General features: G+C 47.8%; 3 protein-coding genes across 3 annotated transcripts; 2 read left to right on the top strand and 1 right to left on the bottom strand.

The window, feature by feature from the left end:
• Positions 1 to 1,167: 1,167 nt before the first annotated feature.
• BDV27DRAFT_137964 (peroxidase/cytochrome P450 family protein) lies at positions 1,168 to 6,376 on the bottom strand. The gene is made up of 13 exons (XM_032069115.1): positions 6,212 to 6,376; positions 5,563 to 6,155; positions 5,348 to 5,512; positions 5,184 to 5,292; positions 5,043 to 5,132; positions 4,652 to 4,994; positions 3,899 to 4,593; positions 3,696 to 3,846; positions 3,164 to 3,640; positions 2,591 to 3,083; positions 2,298 to 2,528; positions 1,969 to 2,245; positions 1,168 to 1,919 (listed from the first exon to the last, which is right to left on the bottom strand). The coding sequence occupies exons 1-13, from the start codon at positions 6,282 to 6,284 to the stop codon at positions 1,324 to 1,326; spliced, it is 4,293 nt and encodes a 1,430-aa protein (XP_031921377.1). The 5' UTR covers positions 6,285 to 6,376; the 3' UTR covers positions 1,168 to 1,323.
• A 1,031-nt stretch (positions 6,377 to 7,407) lies between these two features.
• Positions 7,408 to 9,264, top strand: BDV27DRAFT_169568 (uncharacterized protein; the record flags this gene model as incomplete). The annotated part of the gene is made up of 2 exons (XM_032075074.1): positions 7,408 to 7,579; positions 7,640 to 9,264. The coding sequence occupies 2 exons, from the start codon at positions 7,408 to 7,410 to the stop codon at positions 9,103 to 9,105; spliced, it is 1,638 nt and encodes a 545-aa protein (XP_031921376.1). The 3' UTR covers positions 9,106 to 9,264.
• A 2,228-nt stretch (positions 9,265 to 11,492) lies between these two features.
• On the top strand, positions 11,493 to 12,797 carry BDV27DRAFT_137957 (40S ribosomal protein eS30). Its single transcript, XM_032069114.1, has 4 exons — positions 11,493 to 11,674; positions 11,748 to 11,758; positions 11,835 to 11,979; positions 12,049 to 12,797. Exons 1-4 carry the CDS (start codon positions 11,666 to 11,668, stop codon positions 12,070 to 12,072), a joined length of 189 nt encoding a protein of 62 aa, XP_031921375.1. The 5' UTR covers positions 11,493 to 11,665; the 3' UTR covers positions 12,073 to 12,797.
• The last annotated feature ends 1,642 nt before the right edge of the window (positions 12,798 to 14,439 follow it).

Genomic DNA, 14,439 nt, shown 5'->3' with positions numbered 1-14,439 from the left:
GCATAATCCCCATACACCTCAAACTATCATCCAATCCAATACTCACCCACCCACCCACAAACAAACCTCCAGATGAAAAACCAACCCCCCCCCCCTCCCCGCCCTCCCACGCAACGCAACGCAACGTCTACATTTAACCAGCATACTGCATAACCAGGATATCCTCTTACCTACATAGTACTCAATAGTACGCGAATCCCTGTCCTCATCAAAAGCAAATATGAATACTACCTTGTAATAACCAGATCAGTAAGAGGTACTGCGTGGGATGGATCCATGATGATGATGATGTAGTGAGCGTATAAACGATATGATTGGTTTAGTCTGCTGCAGGGTGTTTTTGTAGCCCTATTGCTGAAGTTCTCATTGGTTGGTTGCGTGGTTGGTGTGCATGGGTAGCTGGGTGGGTCGAGCTGAAAGCTGAAAGCTGCATGTGCAGGTAGTATTTATGTATGCTTTGGGTGGTGGGATTGGGGGATTGGATCCGGGGATGGTGCTTTAGTAATGGTAGGTTTACTGTATGATTGATGTCTGGGCTGGTGGGATGTAGCTTGGGTTATCTTTGGTTTGGGCTGTGGATAGGATCAGTACTGTATTGATTCTTGGATTTTGAGTGTCATGTCATGTCATGTCTTTTCTTTCTTTCTTTCTTTCTTTCTTTCTTTCTTTCTTTCTTTCTTTCTTTTTGTACAACGTAAAGATTGGAAAGATGGGGGAATATGGAATTCAATACTAATACTACGATTTACTAGTTGGTAGCTACCTACCGTGAGTAGGTGATATTTTGGTTCATATGTACTACTCAGATTATTCTGCTATGAATATCTTCCTTCTCAATGTCAGAAAGATGTTGAGATTGCTTGTAAGTTAAGTATGGGTGCTCAATGAGCCCTCCCTATACCTTGACATTATAGCTTCGTCATGTTATGAGGTCTCTCCGAGGACAGAACGAAAGGATATAAGATTCTGATTTTTTTTAGAAGTAATTCCAAGAATTTTGAGTAGTATCCATTGAACTAATTATTGCTTAGCTTCTCAAGAGAGTTCTCTGCGTTCCTTCAGATGCTATCTGTAGTCCCAGAGACGTATTGAGCTCCTATACCTACAATTCCAGTGTTTTTTTTTTTTTTTTTTTTTTTAAAAGAAAAAAACACTATATCCACGGCAGAGAAATTAAAGCAAAACCAAGGACATAAATTTTGCTACTACTACCACTATCTTTCCCATTGCAATAAAACCACTATCAACCCCCCCCGATTCCACGACCACCAACCCCTCCACTTCTCATACATTTCTAGCCCAACAAAATACATTCTGACCAACCTATGCTGTCTGGCCAAAAAGATGTCCCGGAACCTGCTTGGCAGCATTTTCCATGCCATGGGGGAGAAAGAACCAGTTCCCCTGGTGGGGCTGAGTCTGAGTCTGACCCTGATGCGGGGGTTGAGTTTGGCCGGGAGACACAGCTCCAGCGAAGGGATGGACCAGCCCGTGAGTGAAGTCCGTGACTTGCTGGCCGCCGGGTAAATGGCCGACGGTGTTGTGGGCGACATCATGGATTGTGCCCAGGGCGTGTTGTGGAATGGCAGCGGCCGAGGAGACGGCTTGCTGGAGGAGGTTTGGGTGGGTGTTTCCGTCTCCATTTGCGACACCGTTGCTGTTGCCGTTCTGGAAGGGGTTGACGGGGAGCGGTAGGTGGCCTGGGGTGGAGGCGCCGTTGCTGGGACCGTTGGATGGGGTGAGTTTGGTCAGTGGGGCTGTGAAGCCGTTGGCTGCCTTTGCAACGGTTTCTTGCAACTTGTCCTGGTGCTGTTTCTTCAGAGCGTTGGACAGGGCGTTGAGGTCTCGGCCTGCGGTGACTGGGATCTCAGGGGGATGATGGATGCCCTGACCGTGGCCTTCGAAGTGGATTTTCCAGGCTAAGGGGTAATTAGTATACGTTATTTGTGATAGAGTCAGGGGACTTACTGGTTGGGTCGACGGTAAGGGTAGACCAGCTGTCGTTGAGGAAGTGCTTCTCAGTGCCAGTGGTGATGCTCTTCAGGACTCCCATTTGACCGGGTGCTGCTCGGAGATTCTTCAGGCCAGCACAGACACGGACAAGGGAGGTGATGCAGGACAATGCAATCTCTCGACCGAGACACTCGTGTGGTCCAACATTGAAGTGGATATACGCGCTTGATGGCCGGTCGAGTTTGAATGCTTCTGGGTCCGGGACAGCATCGGGGTCCTTGCATGCCGCACCCTAGTGTATAGAATTAGCTCTCGTTTCATGAAGCTTCCAGGATATAGCATACCAAAAGACATATCACCAAGTTACCGGGTTCGAAACTCTGTCCATCAATCACGGCCTTACCCGCGCAGAGACGGAGGCTTCGTTGGGTGCTGGTCAAGCGTTGGGCTTCAAGGACGTATTGCCGGAGAGACCCGTTTGAAGATTCTAAATCCGAGCTAGCAGCAAGCTTCTGAATCTCTTCCCAGTGCTGGGAGTTTTCATCCTGGAGGAAATAGTTGAGGACATCGGTGAACTAGATCTCATGTCAGCTGTGACTCGAGTAGATACGACTTTCCATAGACCGGGATTACGAACCACTCCGATAGTCGCACCAACACCACCAACAGCGTTCATCCAGCTGATGTCCGCAACCTCTGCGGGAGTCTTTCCTGAGGCGATCAGTTCCTTAGCCACATTGTATCCGTACCAACGCAACGAGCCACTTGTCGACTGTCCCTCAACTCCTTTGCCGTCTCCAACAAGCTTGCCAACAAGTGGGATCTTCGAGGCGATGCCCTTGGCTGTAGAAACGGCTCCCTTAACAATTCCCTTTGCGGATTTCTCCGAAGCGGGCAAGTTGGACACGACCTTCAACGTGGTCTTGGTAAGAGATTCTGCACCCTCACGGGCCCATTTCCTGCGTTGCAAAGCCAACCCAGGATCGTCATTATTGAAACCGAAGATACGCACGTCAATGATATACTTGTATAGCTCTGCGACATTGTAAGTTCCGTTCGGGTTCTCAGGGGTCTTGAGGTCCAGACAGAAAAGATCGGCCAGGATCCTAGTCACCATGGGAATGGCGACGCTAAAGAGATGTTAGTGTATATTCAGATTCACTTTCTCTTCGAACAGGATAACTGTGGTTCCTAAGACAAAATAACTTACTCCCGAACAATGTCAACCTGGTGCAGCTCCGAGGTCAAGTTCAATGTCTCAGCGGCAAGTTGCTCTTTGGCCACGGACACCGCTGTCTCTGACAACAATTGCACAAACTCGGCAGGACTGTAGAGGATTCCCTTGACGAGAGACTTCTGAGCAGTGTTGGCCGGTTTATCGCCTAGCAGCATGTAGCCACTGAAGTCTCTACCCGGAATCATCTCATTGAGATACTTAGCCCAGATAACACGGAAGTTGGCTTGGTCCTTCGAGAGCTTGGTGATGGTGGAGTGCTTGGTCACGATAACGGTCTTTGGAGGTGGCGAAGGGTCATCAAGGGTGTACTCGTCGATAGTACCGATTTCCCGGGCGATCTGCTCGTTCATCTTCCTCGTGTACATAGGCTGGGTGATGTGCAATGAGTTATACGGGAACCAGTTAGGAAGAGCGCGCTGGAACAGTTTGTGGAACATCGAGCCGCCCAGACTAGATAAACCCTTGTAAGCTATTATCGATAAAGGATGGAGATAATTGTTCTTACATGTCATAGTCCTGTTGAACTTCGTTATAACCCCAGCAGGTGAGGTTCGAAGCCGTGTAATCAATGGTAAGGAACCGATCCGATCGAACAAGCGTAACAGCATCACTGAACACTGCTCTTCCAACGGTGTAAGGGGTGCATCCACCATGACCTACCCTCCTTGTAAGCAAGAGGTTCTCAGAGACAAGGACAGGAAGGTATACCAGGGTCCATGCGTGGCTTGATATCCTCGAGGAACAGCCCAGGGTACATTTCAACCATGTCGGGATCATCATAAAGCTTGCGCAGAAGATCAGCGATTTCATGGTCCGAGTTAACATCCTCGAAAGTCTCGTGGCGCTTAAGTTTGAAGAAGTCACGCGTCTCATTCAAAGAGGCTAACTGCCACTTTCTTGCCTGAATGATACCCAGAATCTCAATAACACGGAGCGCCTTGGGAACCATCCTGGCACCGAAGCAGCCTGCAGGATCTTCCATGCTGTCCTTCATCAGTTGTACCAAGTCGGCGTCACTGAATTTGCCATCCTCACCACGCTTGAGTCCGCCGAACTCGCGCGCACTGGGATCCTCTGGAATGCTCTGTTCAAAGCGATAAAGACCTTGGATGAATTCCTGTGGAGTGAGCTGGTCAACTTTCTTGTCCTGGCCGAAGATATCTGCGAAGAACTCGTTCATCCATTTCTCATCGCGGCGGGAAATAATGCTGTGGAAACGGTACAAGAGATTGAATTCGACGGACACCTGATTACCAATTCCTCGTGGAACACCCTCAGAATCGAAGATTTTGTTGATCTTGACTCGAGGGTCGAGGGTCCAGTCACTCGATGAATGATGTACGTTAGCCAGGCCACGAATATAGTCGTGCAACGAGATGTTAACGTAGAGACCATTGGTAACCCTAGATAATTTGGTTGATTAGCAAAACATTGAGTCAATAGTCAGTGTTTGGTCCTCACAGTCGAGCAGTCTGGAAAAGATCTTCATCCTGTTTGGCTAGTGCAGCCTTCTTGTCCTCCTCTGATTTGGTCGGGGGCAGCGAAAACCGTCCTCCCTCGTTGATCTTTAGGAGGTTGTCGGCCACGTAGTTGTGGAAACGGTTATACATAACGAGAATAGCGTTAACGCCGGGGGGCATCCCAATGAGCCTCTTCTCGCTGAAGGTGTCTGGCTTGAGTAAACCGCGGACCTTGGTTCGAACCTTCATCTGATCCTCCAGGCTGGATCCATACAGTGGGGCTAGGTCAAGGTAAGAAGACGTGTCGCTGATGTTAGGGTCAAATCTGTTGCTCCGGAATATATCTAATTCATGTGAGCAGACGTTCAAGTTCTTGTGAGGGTATATCGTACCATGAATGATTATCGTTGCGTGATAGAAAAGCACAGATGAGAGACCAGCTGGGTTTTCTTTAAAAGTTTCATCGCTTCGAGCCATGAGCACTAGAAAGGTTAGTAGTTTCTTCAATAAGGTCACTACAGTTTAACACCTACAGTCGAAAAGAAGGCCTGGATCGGGAGGAACACCGTGCATGTGCTTCAGCTTGGGAACGTTTCTCGCGTAAGGGCTGCCCGCCTTGCCCAGGTTTGGTTGAAGGGGGTTCTGGTATATATGTTAGTCAACGTCAATAACACCAATATTGCACAGTGTAGCCCACGTTATAGCTTCCATCAGGTGTCCGATATTGATATTTGTTACCGAGATAGGTCATGGGTGGATGTGGTAGACTTTGCCAGAGCGTATCAATAAGAACGCCGGTCAACTTCTTCCTCGCTTTGGAGTTTCGAGGCAAGGACGAAACAATGGCGATGAGTTTCTCCATCTAAGGCCATGTTAGCGAGTGCTATATTCTTAGATTCCCGTGCGACTTACAGTCAAATCCCGGTCATCGATGGGCTTGCCCTTGTTCTTGACAACACTCAAAAGCACTTTGAGGTCTTGGACGCCAGCCTTGAGCCCGACAGCTTTGAGATCATCGCGCAAGGTAGGGGCCAGAACCTCCGGGTCACCATATGGCTCACCTGCTTGATACTTCATATCATCCTCTTCCTCGGCGATCTTTCGCTTGTTGAAGATTTTCCAATTGAAGGGATTGAGTTTTGATAGTATACCACCACTACTTCCAGCAATACTTCCGAGTGCACCTTTCGTTGCCTTTGGAATCAGTGACTTTGAAAGTCTACCCAAAGGCAGGTGTCCTTTCAGGAGAGAGAGCTTGTTGAGGCCTGGGATCTTGCCGAGATACTGGGATGCCTTCTCTTTGATCAAGGTTTGCAAGCCTTTCTCATCATGTTTAACAGACTTCAGGTAGAGAGCATAGAGGAAGAAGCTAAGTATGGTGGCGAGAACACCGTTGAAACCGAATTTGCCCAGGACGCCTTGAAACCATTTTTGGTCTTTAGTACCGAAAGCCAGCGATGCTAAAGAACCACCGCTGTCTGAAGACCCAGGCAATATATTTTTGACTTTTCCAGTATCAGAAGTGGGTTCCAATTGTGTATGTGGTGTTGGACAGACGTACCTAGAGATGAGCCCGAGGAACCCGTACTGAAGGGATTCCAGGACGACTTAGTCGTAGTGCTCAACCAGCCCATGATGGTACTGCTACCTTCAGGGCAATGTCACTAGCGTTAAACTACACCGTGTATCAACCAAGAAGTGTAAAAGAGTCTGTGCAATGATAAGCGATCTTGAGTCTCTGAGAACAATGGGAGAAGGTCGTAAGGTCTCCCAGGTTATATACCGTTCTTCCACCTTGAGAGATCCACTTTTTTGTTCGGATACTCTCGACAAGGGTCTAACCCAGTCATGAACTTCGGGTTATCAGATATGACAATCGTGTATAGGTCGACACGAGGAAGCTGGATCATTTTGCCACAGTTCCACTTGCACCCTTGCTCTGAGGCAGACTGCCAAGTCAGTTCTCCCCTTGCTCATCAGCTCACGGACGTACTTTGGTGCCAGTGGGTACCTAATGTGGGGAAGCTGAGGACCCCCGGCATAAGACGTCACAGTAGCTATTTCCTTTTGGGGGGGGTTGTTGTTGTTAATTGCTTCTTTCTACCAAGAGCTTGCATCTGAGACCCTGGTAAGTCTGCTGCACGAGTGCCCGCGGAGTTATTTCTTGAAGCTAACCACGCATCCACTCACATATTTCACAAACCACATCGACTATCCAGCCAGCCACAAGTAACTTCCAAATCCAATAACTTGGTTTGCATTGGCGGGCTTACCAACAACCCCTCTTGAACAGGAAAGTTCAAGCTGAGCATCTGGGCTATGACTACATCATATCTGACCAATGCGATCCTTCGCATGGATGTGCATCATGTTGCACTGCATGAAAATCTCTGCAACAGCGATTCTTTCAAGTAATAAATCTATCTCTAGAATTAGCGTTTAGTTTGCAGCCATTAAGACCCGGAAGATGTGCATACAAACGCATGGCAGCCGATCAGCGCGGCGAAGTCCGTTGCTTAGGGTGATAATATTCTCCATTATACAAAGAAAAAGAAATAAGGAGAAAAAGAAATATGAAGCTGGATATCACATGTGTTTTCTCTCGTCGACTCGTATCCCAATTGGAACATCACCTCGACCCTGGAAGATAATTCATAAGCTGGGACTGCCGGATTTCCGGTCACCCAACACTGTCTCTCGGTCTTGATACTGCCTTCTTACCCTTGGTACTCTGTATTCTTGAACTCGTACCTCACAATGCCACACGCGACAAGCGAAAACGATGCCCATGGGGACAACCCACGTCGAATTGTCTTGTGTTTCGATGGCACAGGCAATCAGTTCCAAGGAAATGAATCAGACACAAATATCATGAAGATTTATCAAATGCTGGATCGACACTCTTCAAATCAATTTCACTATTATCAACGTATGTTGCAAAGTCATGCGTAGTCATTGCCAGATAACCGTATACTAACCCTATTGCCAGCGGGTATCGGGACCTATGTCAAAGGCCAGTCCTCCAGCTCTGGACTGGTTCGATTCTGGCCCAAGATCAAATCCAAGATTATCAGTGCTGTTGATCAAGCAGTTGGCTCATCGTTTAGCGATCATGTCCTTGCCGGCTATCGTTTTCTCATGCGTTACTATTCTGAAGGTGATCATATCTACATCTTTGGATTCTCTCGTGGTGCCTACACTGCGCGATTCCTCGCGGAGATGGTCCATGAATTGGGCCTTCTGTCCAGGGGAAATGAGGAAATGGTTCACTTTGCCTGGGAGACGTTCAGTAACTATGAACAATCCCGCGGCAATGTTCCTCAGACCGAAAAGGATCGGGAGCTGAACGAGTTCATGAAGAAATTCAAGATAACCTTTTGCCGACTGGGCGTGGGTATACACTTCCTTGGCTTGTTCGACTGTGTCAATAGTGTGGGTCAGTTTGAGATCCCCTTCTTCCGCACCTCATATCGATACATCGCGACTCCAGCCGCAAAATACATTCGACACGCGGTGTCTATCCATGAGAGACGGCTGAAGTTCAAGCCCGCTCTCTACATGATGGATAAGAATGGGCCCGATTCCGACTTCAAGGAAGTATGGTTTGCGGGAAATCACTGCGACGTGGGCGGTGGCTACAATCTTCAGAAAGGCCAGAAACATTTGCTTTCCGATACGCCATTGAATTGGATGGTCCAGGAAGTTCTACACCTGGAGGGCTCGGAAAGTAAGCTAGAATTTCAAACGACTAATGTCGAAGATGTCCTGAGAGCTGAAAGTGTCTTTCCTGGGAAGGAGGAGCCAGGGACTAATGCATGGGAAGTGAGGCGTCGCACTAATCAGCCACATGATTGTCTCTGGTTCGGACATGCATCGGCTTTCTTGATGGTTATCTTCTGGTGGATCCTAGGTATGCATCCGTCTTTTTTCTTTTCTTTTCTTTTTCTTTGCGTTGTGACTATAATGACTGAAAATCTGGCAGAGATACTACCTATCTTCACGCGGTTAGAGCTGGAGAAAGGAGAGTGGGTTCCTAGGAGGTTCCCTCCCAATCTGGGAGCCCCGCGGGATATTCCAGTAGAGGCCAAGATCCATTCGAGTGTGAACGAGATGGTCAAAGCGGGGATTCTAGACAAAGAGTCAATCCCCCAAAAGGGTGGGGACAACCCCAATCTGCCCAATCCCGCAAGTGTCGTGTCGACTTTGAAGAGGGCCAGGAAAAGTCTGGCGCGCCCAAAAGCACCTCCCGAGGATCCCGTGGCTGAGAACCCTGGCAACGATGAGCGCAGGGTGCACGAGAATGGATCGGCGAAGGAGATCAATGGAGCGCATAAGGGAAAGAGGGTCAATGGTGTGAATGGTGTGAATGGTGTGAATGGTGTGAATGGTGTGCATGGACTGAATGGCGGAAATGGCGTACACGGGAGAGGGATAAATGGGTTTGTGGAGAGCTGAGATCGATTGTGTGGAGTTTACCTGCATGTATGTTCCTTCGTAGTAGTAGTTGGGTTGCTTAGCCCGTCAGTGTTTGTTTGTTTTACATAAATGTAGCAACAATTAATCCCTGTCGCTGATTAATCCCTTCAATGTTCTTACCAGGAAAGGAGGTCCAAGCGAGAATCATTTTGATCGAACCGTCTCGGATGTACATAGTGAAGCTTTTCTATTATCGGAACTTCTACTACCATGCCTGAGTACTAGGGCATCCATACAGTTATGGCCGCAAGACAGCAAATTGGTCGGCGGTATTATTATCTTTCTCTCTTGTTCACCAAGGGAACTATTGATGGAGCTCGCCGCCTTCTCTTGCACATGCAACTTTGCTCTTCATATTTGACCTGCTCAAAGGCCGCTGGACTGCATGCACTGTATGGTATAGACGATTTAGGAGTGACAAGGATTGCTCGGATAACCAAGACCCACTGTAGATCGTAGTTTCCGAAACATAGGGGAGGACTAACGATGCACAGTGCTTTCAGCAACCTCCTAAATGGGAAATGAATCGCACCGAAGGCTGGCTGAAAGTGGCGCTTAAGATATGGCGAGCATCCGACCGAGCAGTTTAGGGCAGTTCGTCGATTATTATACTTTCGGAACCCTATTTAAATCTAACAGATCTAGAACGTGTATTTCAGGCCTTTGATTGCTACTGGAAGGCTTCCTTCCCCGAGGTTCATGCCTTTGCTCCGTATGAAATCTGCCTTAAATCCCTCCACCATCAGAGTTAAGATCTACTTCCATACATTAGTTGATATATAGGCCGACTGACAGTGACGCTAGATGTAAATTATTGGCTTGGGGTCCTTGGATCGAGGTGGACCTACAAGGCTGTCTTGGCATTAGCAAAAGCAAACATGTCCACTGAGGGTTATGCATGGGGGGTTCGCGACGGAACTTGAAGTACGTACTTAGGGCATTTGTGCTTGGCGCGACACACGACAGCACATATTCCCCAAATATCACGCCTCTAGATAGCGAATACGAATCAATGTGGGCCAGGTGGCTGACCGGCTTGACGATGGGTCGTCGGTTCTCTTTCCCCTGTTAGATTGGCATTACGCCCAGTTGAGCTGACTTCCGAGTCTGCGTGCTCGATTTCCGGATGTAATTCTTGCTTGCTAAATGTTTGTCTTTGATTGGTTTCGTCCAAGCCCATGCAATTGATCTGCCCATATTCTCGGAAACACCGATCCCTGTAAGTAGGCATATATGCCAATACATAGCCACAGTAGTATGTAACCCTACCCTAGTAACCCTACCTTCTCAGCCCCTCTCGAAGATTGCTTGTGGATTGGATCCTGCTCAGTACTCCCCAATGTAAACCATTGATCATCTGCCAATGTATTCCGCGTAACAATGGATATCAAGATTGTAAGTAATACTAATAAGACTATAATGGTTGGCTATTTTTGTTTGTGCTCGCCCAGAAAACGCCATACCCACTAGCATACGGGTTCCTAAGAGGTACGCTATGGTCCCCGATCTGTGTGAGAAAGCTACTGCAGTTCCTCTCCTTCCACTTATTGAATCAGCCGCGTTGCCTCGAATTGCTGTTGGTATTAGTTACGGTCCCATGTGGGAGACTTCTTACTATGCATCGCTCCCAATGGCTGCGATTCCGTTCGATCCCATACACTCTTTTGGTCCAGATGCATGGCGGGACCTGCAACCAGCCTCGCAGACATGGTTAGCGGTTGTTAGAGACCATATCCACAATGTTGATTCTCGGTCTGGCTTTGATACCGATGCCCCAAAGTCATAATGTCATTGCCAACTCACCTGGAACTAAGAGGAGGGAATTAAGACATATCCATCTGTAGCCTGAACTCCAAGCTGGGCAACGGCAGATACTCCCCGGCATGTATTCAATAGTTGCACTATAGAAACATGCATGCTACATAGTGCAGGTTACTCTTATCATACGCCTATGGCCTCCCGGATTGAGTACTCCAGCCCGTCGTAGTACGGAAGCATCACACATCGGCAAGCATTTATCTTAATCCCTTGATGATTTTGTCAACTTCACGTCCTGGCAGTCCCAAATTCACTAAGGCATATCATAAGCCTACTGTGTCACCCATGAATCTATATTCAAAGTCGATCATATTCAAAAGTGAAGTAGAAATATAACGCTGAACGAAATGAGATACCTGTTTTTACTGATAGTCAGGCATCAAATTAATGCCTTAATAGACAACTGGTACCGGTTGGCACGTGATGTAAATCCTAAATAGGAAAGGTGTCTGAAACAACCGGAGCAACATTAATCCAACCGAATTCTGAGTCAAAGCAAGGCTACCAAGTAATCCCCAGGCATCCAGGCATTCTCAGTGGAGGTAATACTTTGTTCCGGGTTAAAATAAGTGGAGCCGGGCAGCGAACAAGCGCACAAGCGCACAAACCCGTGACCACACTGAAAAATTCGAGCCCACAATCCGTCGGCATCATCAGCGACAACACCATCGACAGAACCTAACGAAACCCTTTCCCCGTTCATCCGCCAAATACAGTCAACATGGGTAAGGTATGTGAATAAGTCGTCCAGGCCTTCTTTCTCGCGAGGGGAAATGCTGATTACTGACTTTACACCGTTATAGGTCCACGGATCGTAAGTAACCCTTCGCCTCACGACCCCTCCATCGAAGATATCCCCAAAATTCAGATTCTGACCCTTTTTTTTCCAGCCTCGCTCGTGCCGGTAAGGTCAAGGCCGCCACTCCCAAGGTCGACAAGCAGGAGAAGCCCAAGACCCCTAAGGGCCGCGCCCGCAAGAGGATCATCTACACCCGTCGTTTCGTCAACGTCACCATGACCGGTGGCAAGCGCAAGGTATGAGAAGGCGATGGAGATAACATCGTTGGCATGGCTACTTGAGATGGAGGCTGATGGTTACAATAGATGAACGCCAACCCCAGCTCGTAAAGAACGCACTCTGCGAGGGTTTGATCGTCCGGCGATCGGGAGTCCCCTAGGTCGCCGTGGCGAAGGGAGGCTGAGAATGTGATGCATATTTGCGTTGGAGCCATACGTGGCATTTGAAACGGTCTCTTTTTTGCTTCTGATCTTGCGAAACGGGTTCAAAGAGTCGGTTTAGGATGAATAATGTTCAGTTATCGAACTTGACATAGGGGCGAATACAATCACATATTCGGCTTCTCAAAGATCTACTGAGACGACACGGCCATGCTTCATCGTACATTGTTCCCCCGAACAACCTTGACAGTTTCCAGCTTGGTTGGAGGACGACTCTGGCGGCTTAGCTCCAGTATGACACAGGAGGTGGCGGAGTCAGTCTTTCCACTAGTGGATTCGCCGTTCTCGCATATCCCTCGTCCATCTTTTCGATGAGGGGCTGAATATGTCGGATGGCAAGGAGACGTCATGTAGATCTACGCTGCATCTTGTGGTTGGAATGGCCTGGCTTGTCAAACGTTCTCCGTAGACATTACCGAGCGTGGCTCAAGACCCAAGATGCAGGCGGGCAAAGAAAGTGTAGCTTTACCTCCTAACTCATTGGTCCTGGTTCCTTGTAGTGTATCTTTGATTGTTCGAAATCTTAAATCTACTACACCTACAAACGCACGCCGACCTTGTTCAGAACCCCAACACCTTCATTCCTAGCGCTCAGGATACTGCGCGTGTAAAGCATCACAAGGTTCTGTACTGATATCCAGACCTTATGCATCTTAGTTCTGGCGTATGCTTTGGTTTACTATGTTTTCATGGCCTCCGCAACTGATCTATGAGAGGATCTTCCCTGCCACATCTCAAACGTCAGTGTATGCTATCATCACTGAAAGTCTGACTGACCAACAAATGGATTCATTATTACCGTTAGAATACTCTTCGATTGATCAGCCATAGCTACCCCGCTTCATGCCACCGGATCTTCACGTTATCAGCTGGGCCAAGATAGTTATATAAGCACTAAAAATTAAACCCATTTGCCCTATCATTCCATTCTCTCCGGTATCTCGTGTACACAGAGATTCTATTGTTGACTCAGTAATATTGCAACTTGGGCTGGATGAGTACATATGCAGGTCATGATCAACCAGATCCCACCTTTAAACGTAGTTCCAAGCCCCCGAAGACCCCAGATCAGCTTACAGGGCAGTCATATTGCAGCTAGTGGATGATATGCCGAATGAGAAGTTCTAACAATGCTGCAAATTATCTCATCAACTGAGTCTAACTCTTGCCCTTGGATCGAATGAGCTTACATACTCACCTTGATAGAGTGGTGGAAAGATACATCTATGTGGCTCTTCTGCCCTGTTGACTATCCATACCTCAACCTTACTCATTAGTTGCACGCTTTTCATTCTGCCTGTAACAATCCAAACATGGCAGCACCAATTAAGGAACTTCAACGGTCCCGGCCTATACTTGTTTCAGGTCCAACACAGCGAAAAATACCTCGACCTCGACGATTCCAAGAAGACTAGCCACACCAAAGTCCAACAATGGTACAGTAACCTATGGTGCCCGGAGTGAAAACTAACCCAGTTAACCTCGTAACAGGGGAGCATGAAAGTACCATGAGGACCAGAAATGGGTTGTTGCTGCTGTAGGGCACGACGAATACCTCATCCTTGCGGACAAGGCTGGTACTATCACCTTCTTTATTTATATCATGTCAAAGATAAGAAACTTTCCTGCCAGTTAACATAAGCTTATACTTTTCATAGAGAAAGACAGAGAGCCAGCTACCGGAGATCTCAAGTCACCAACTGATAAGCATGTCAGGTGGAAGTTTGTCTACGCGGAAGATGGAGCTTACTTGTATGTCCTGGATTCTGTGGCTTTGAGACCTTTGAGGAAGGGATAATTATACTTCAAAGCAATATACTGACAGAAACACCTTTGCAGCGTCCATAGTGTGGCTCATCCTAATTCGGTTCTTGATATGAAAGGTATTAGCCACGAAGATGGTGCTCCTGTGCTAGTCTTCCCATTGAATAAACAGAATAACCAACAGTGGAAGTTGGTTGCTACGAAGTAGTGCGGGTAGGACTGTTCCCGAGCACAAATGGACTTCCCAGCTACCTTTCATTCGGGAACACTGCGGTATTTGATATTGCCATTGATTTTTCCTTCATTAATGTGACGTAGAAGTAGAGAAGCAGCATGTGATCTAGAAGCCCTGGGCATCTCAATCAGGCAGGGACGGAACTTTTTAGGCTAGATTTAAGGACACCTTGGCGACCATACCGCAAAAGGGATAGTACAGGACTGATGAGTATCAGCTTATCCGCCCTCTCGCCCGCGAAGTTTCCGACAATATTG

Source organism: Aspergillus caelatus (genome assembly GCF_009193585.1).
Source record: "Aspergillus caelatus strain CBS 763.97 unplaced genomic scaffold BDV27scaffold_345, whole genome shotgun sequence".
NCBI classification, from domain to species: Eukaryota; Fungi; Ascomycota; class Eurotiomycetes; order Eurotiales; family Aspergillaceae; genus Aspergillus; species Aspergillus caelatus.
Note: the sequence above shows the minus strand (reverse complement) of the source record. Positions and strands in the feature narration are given on the sequence as shown.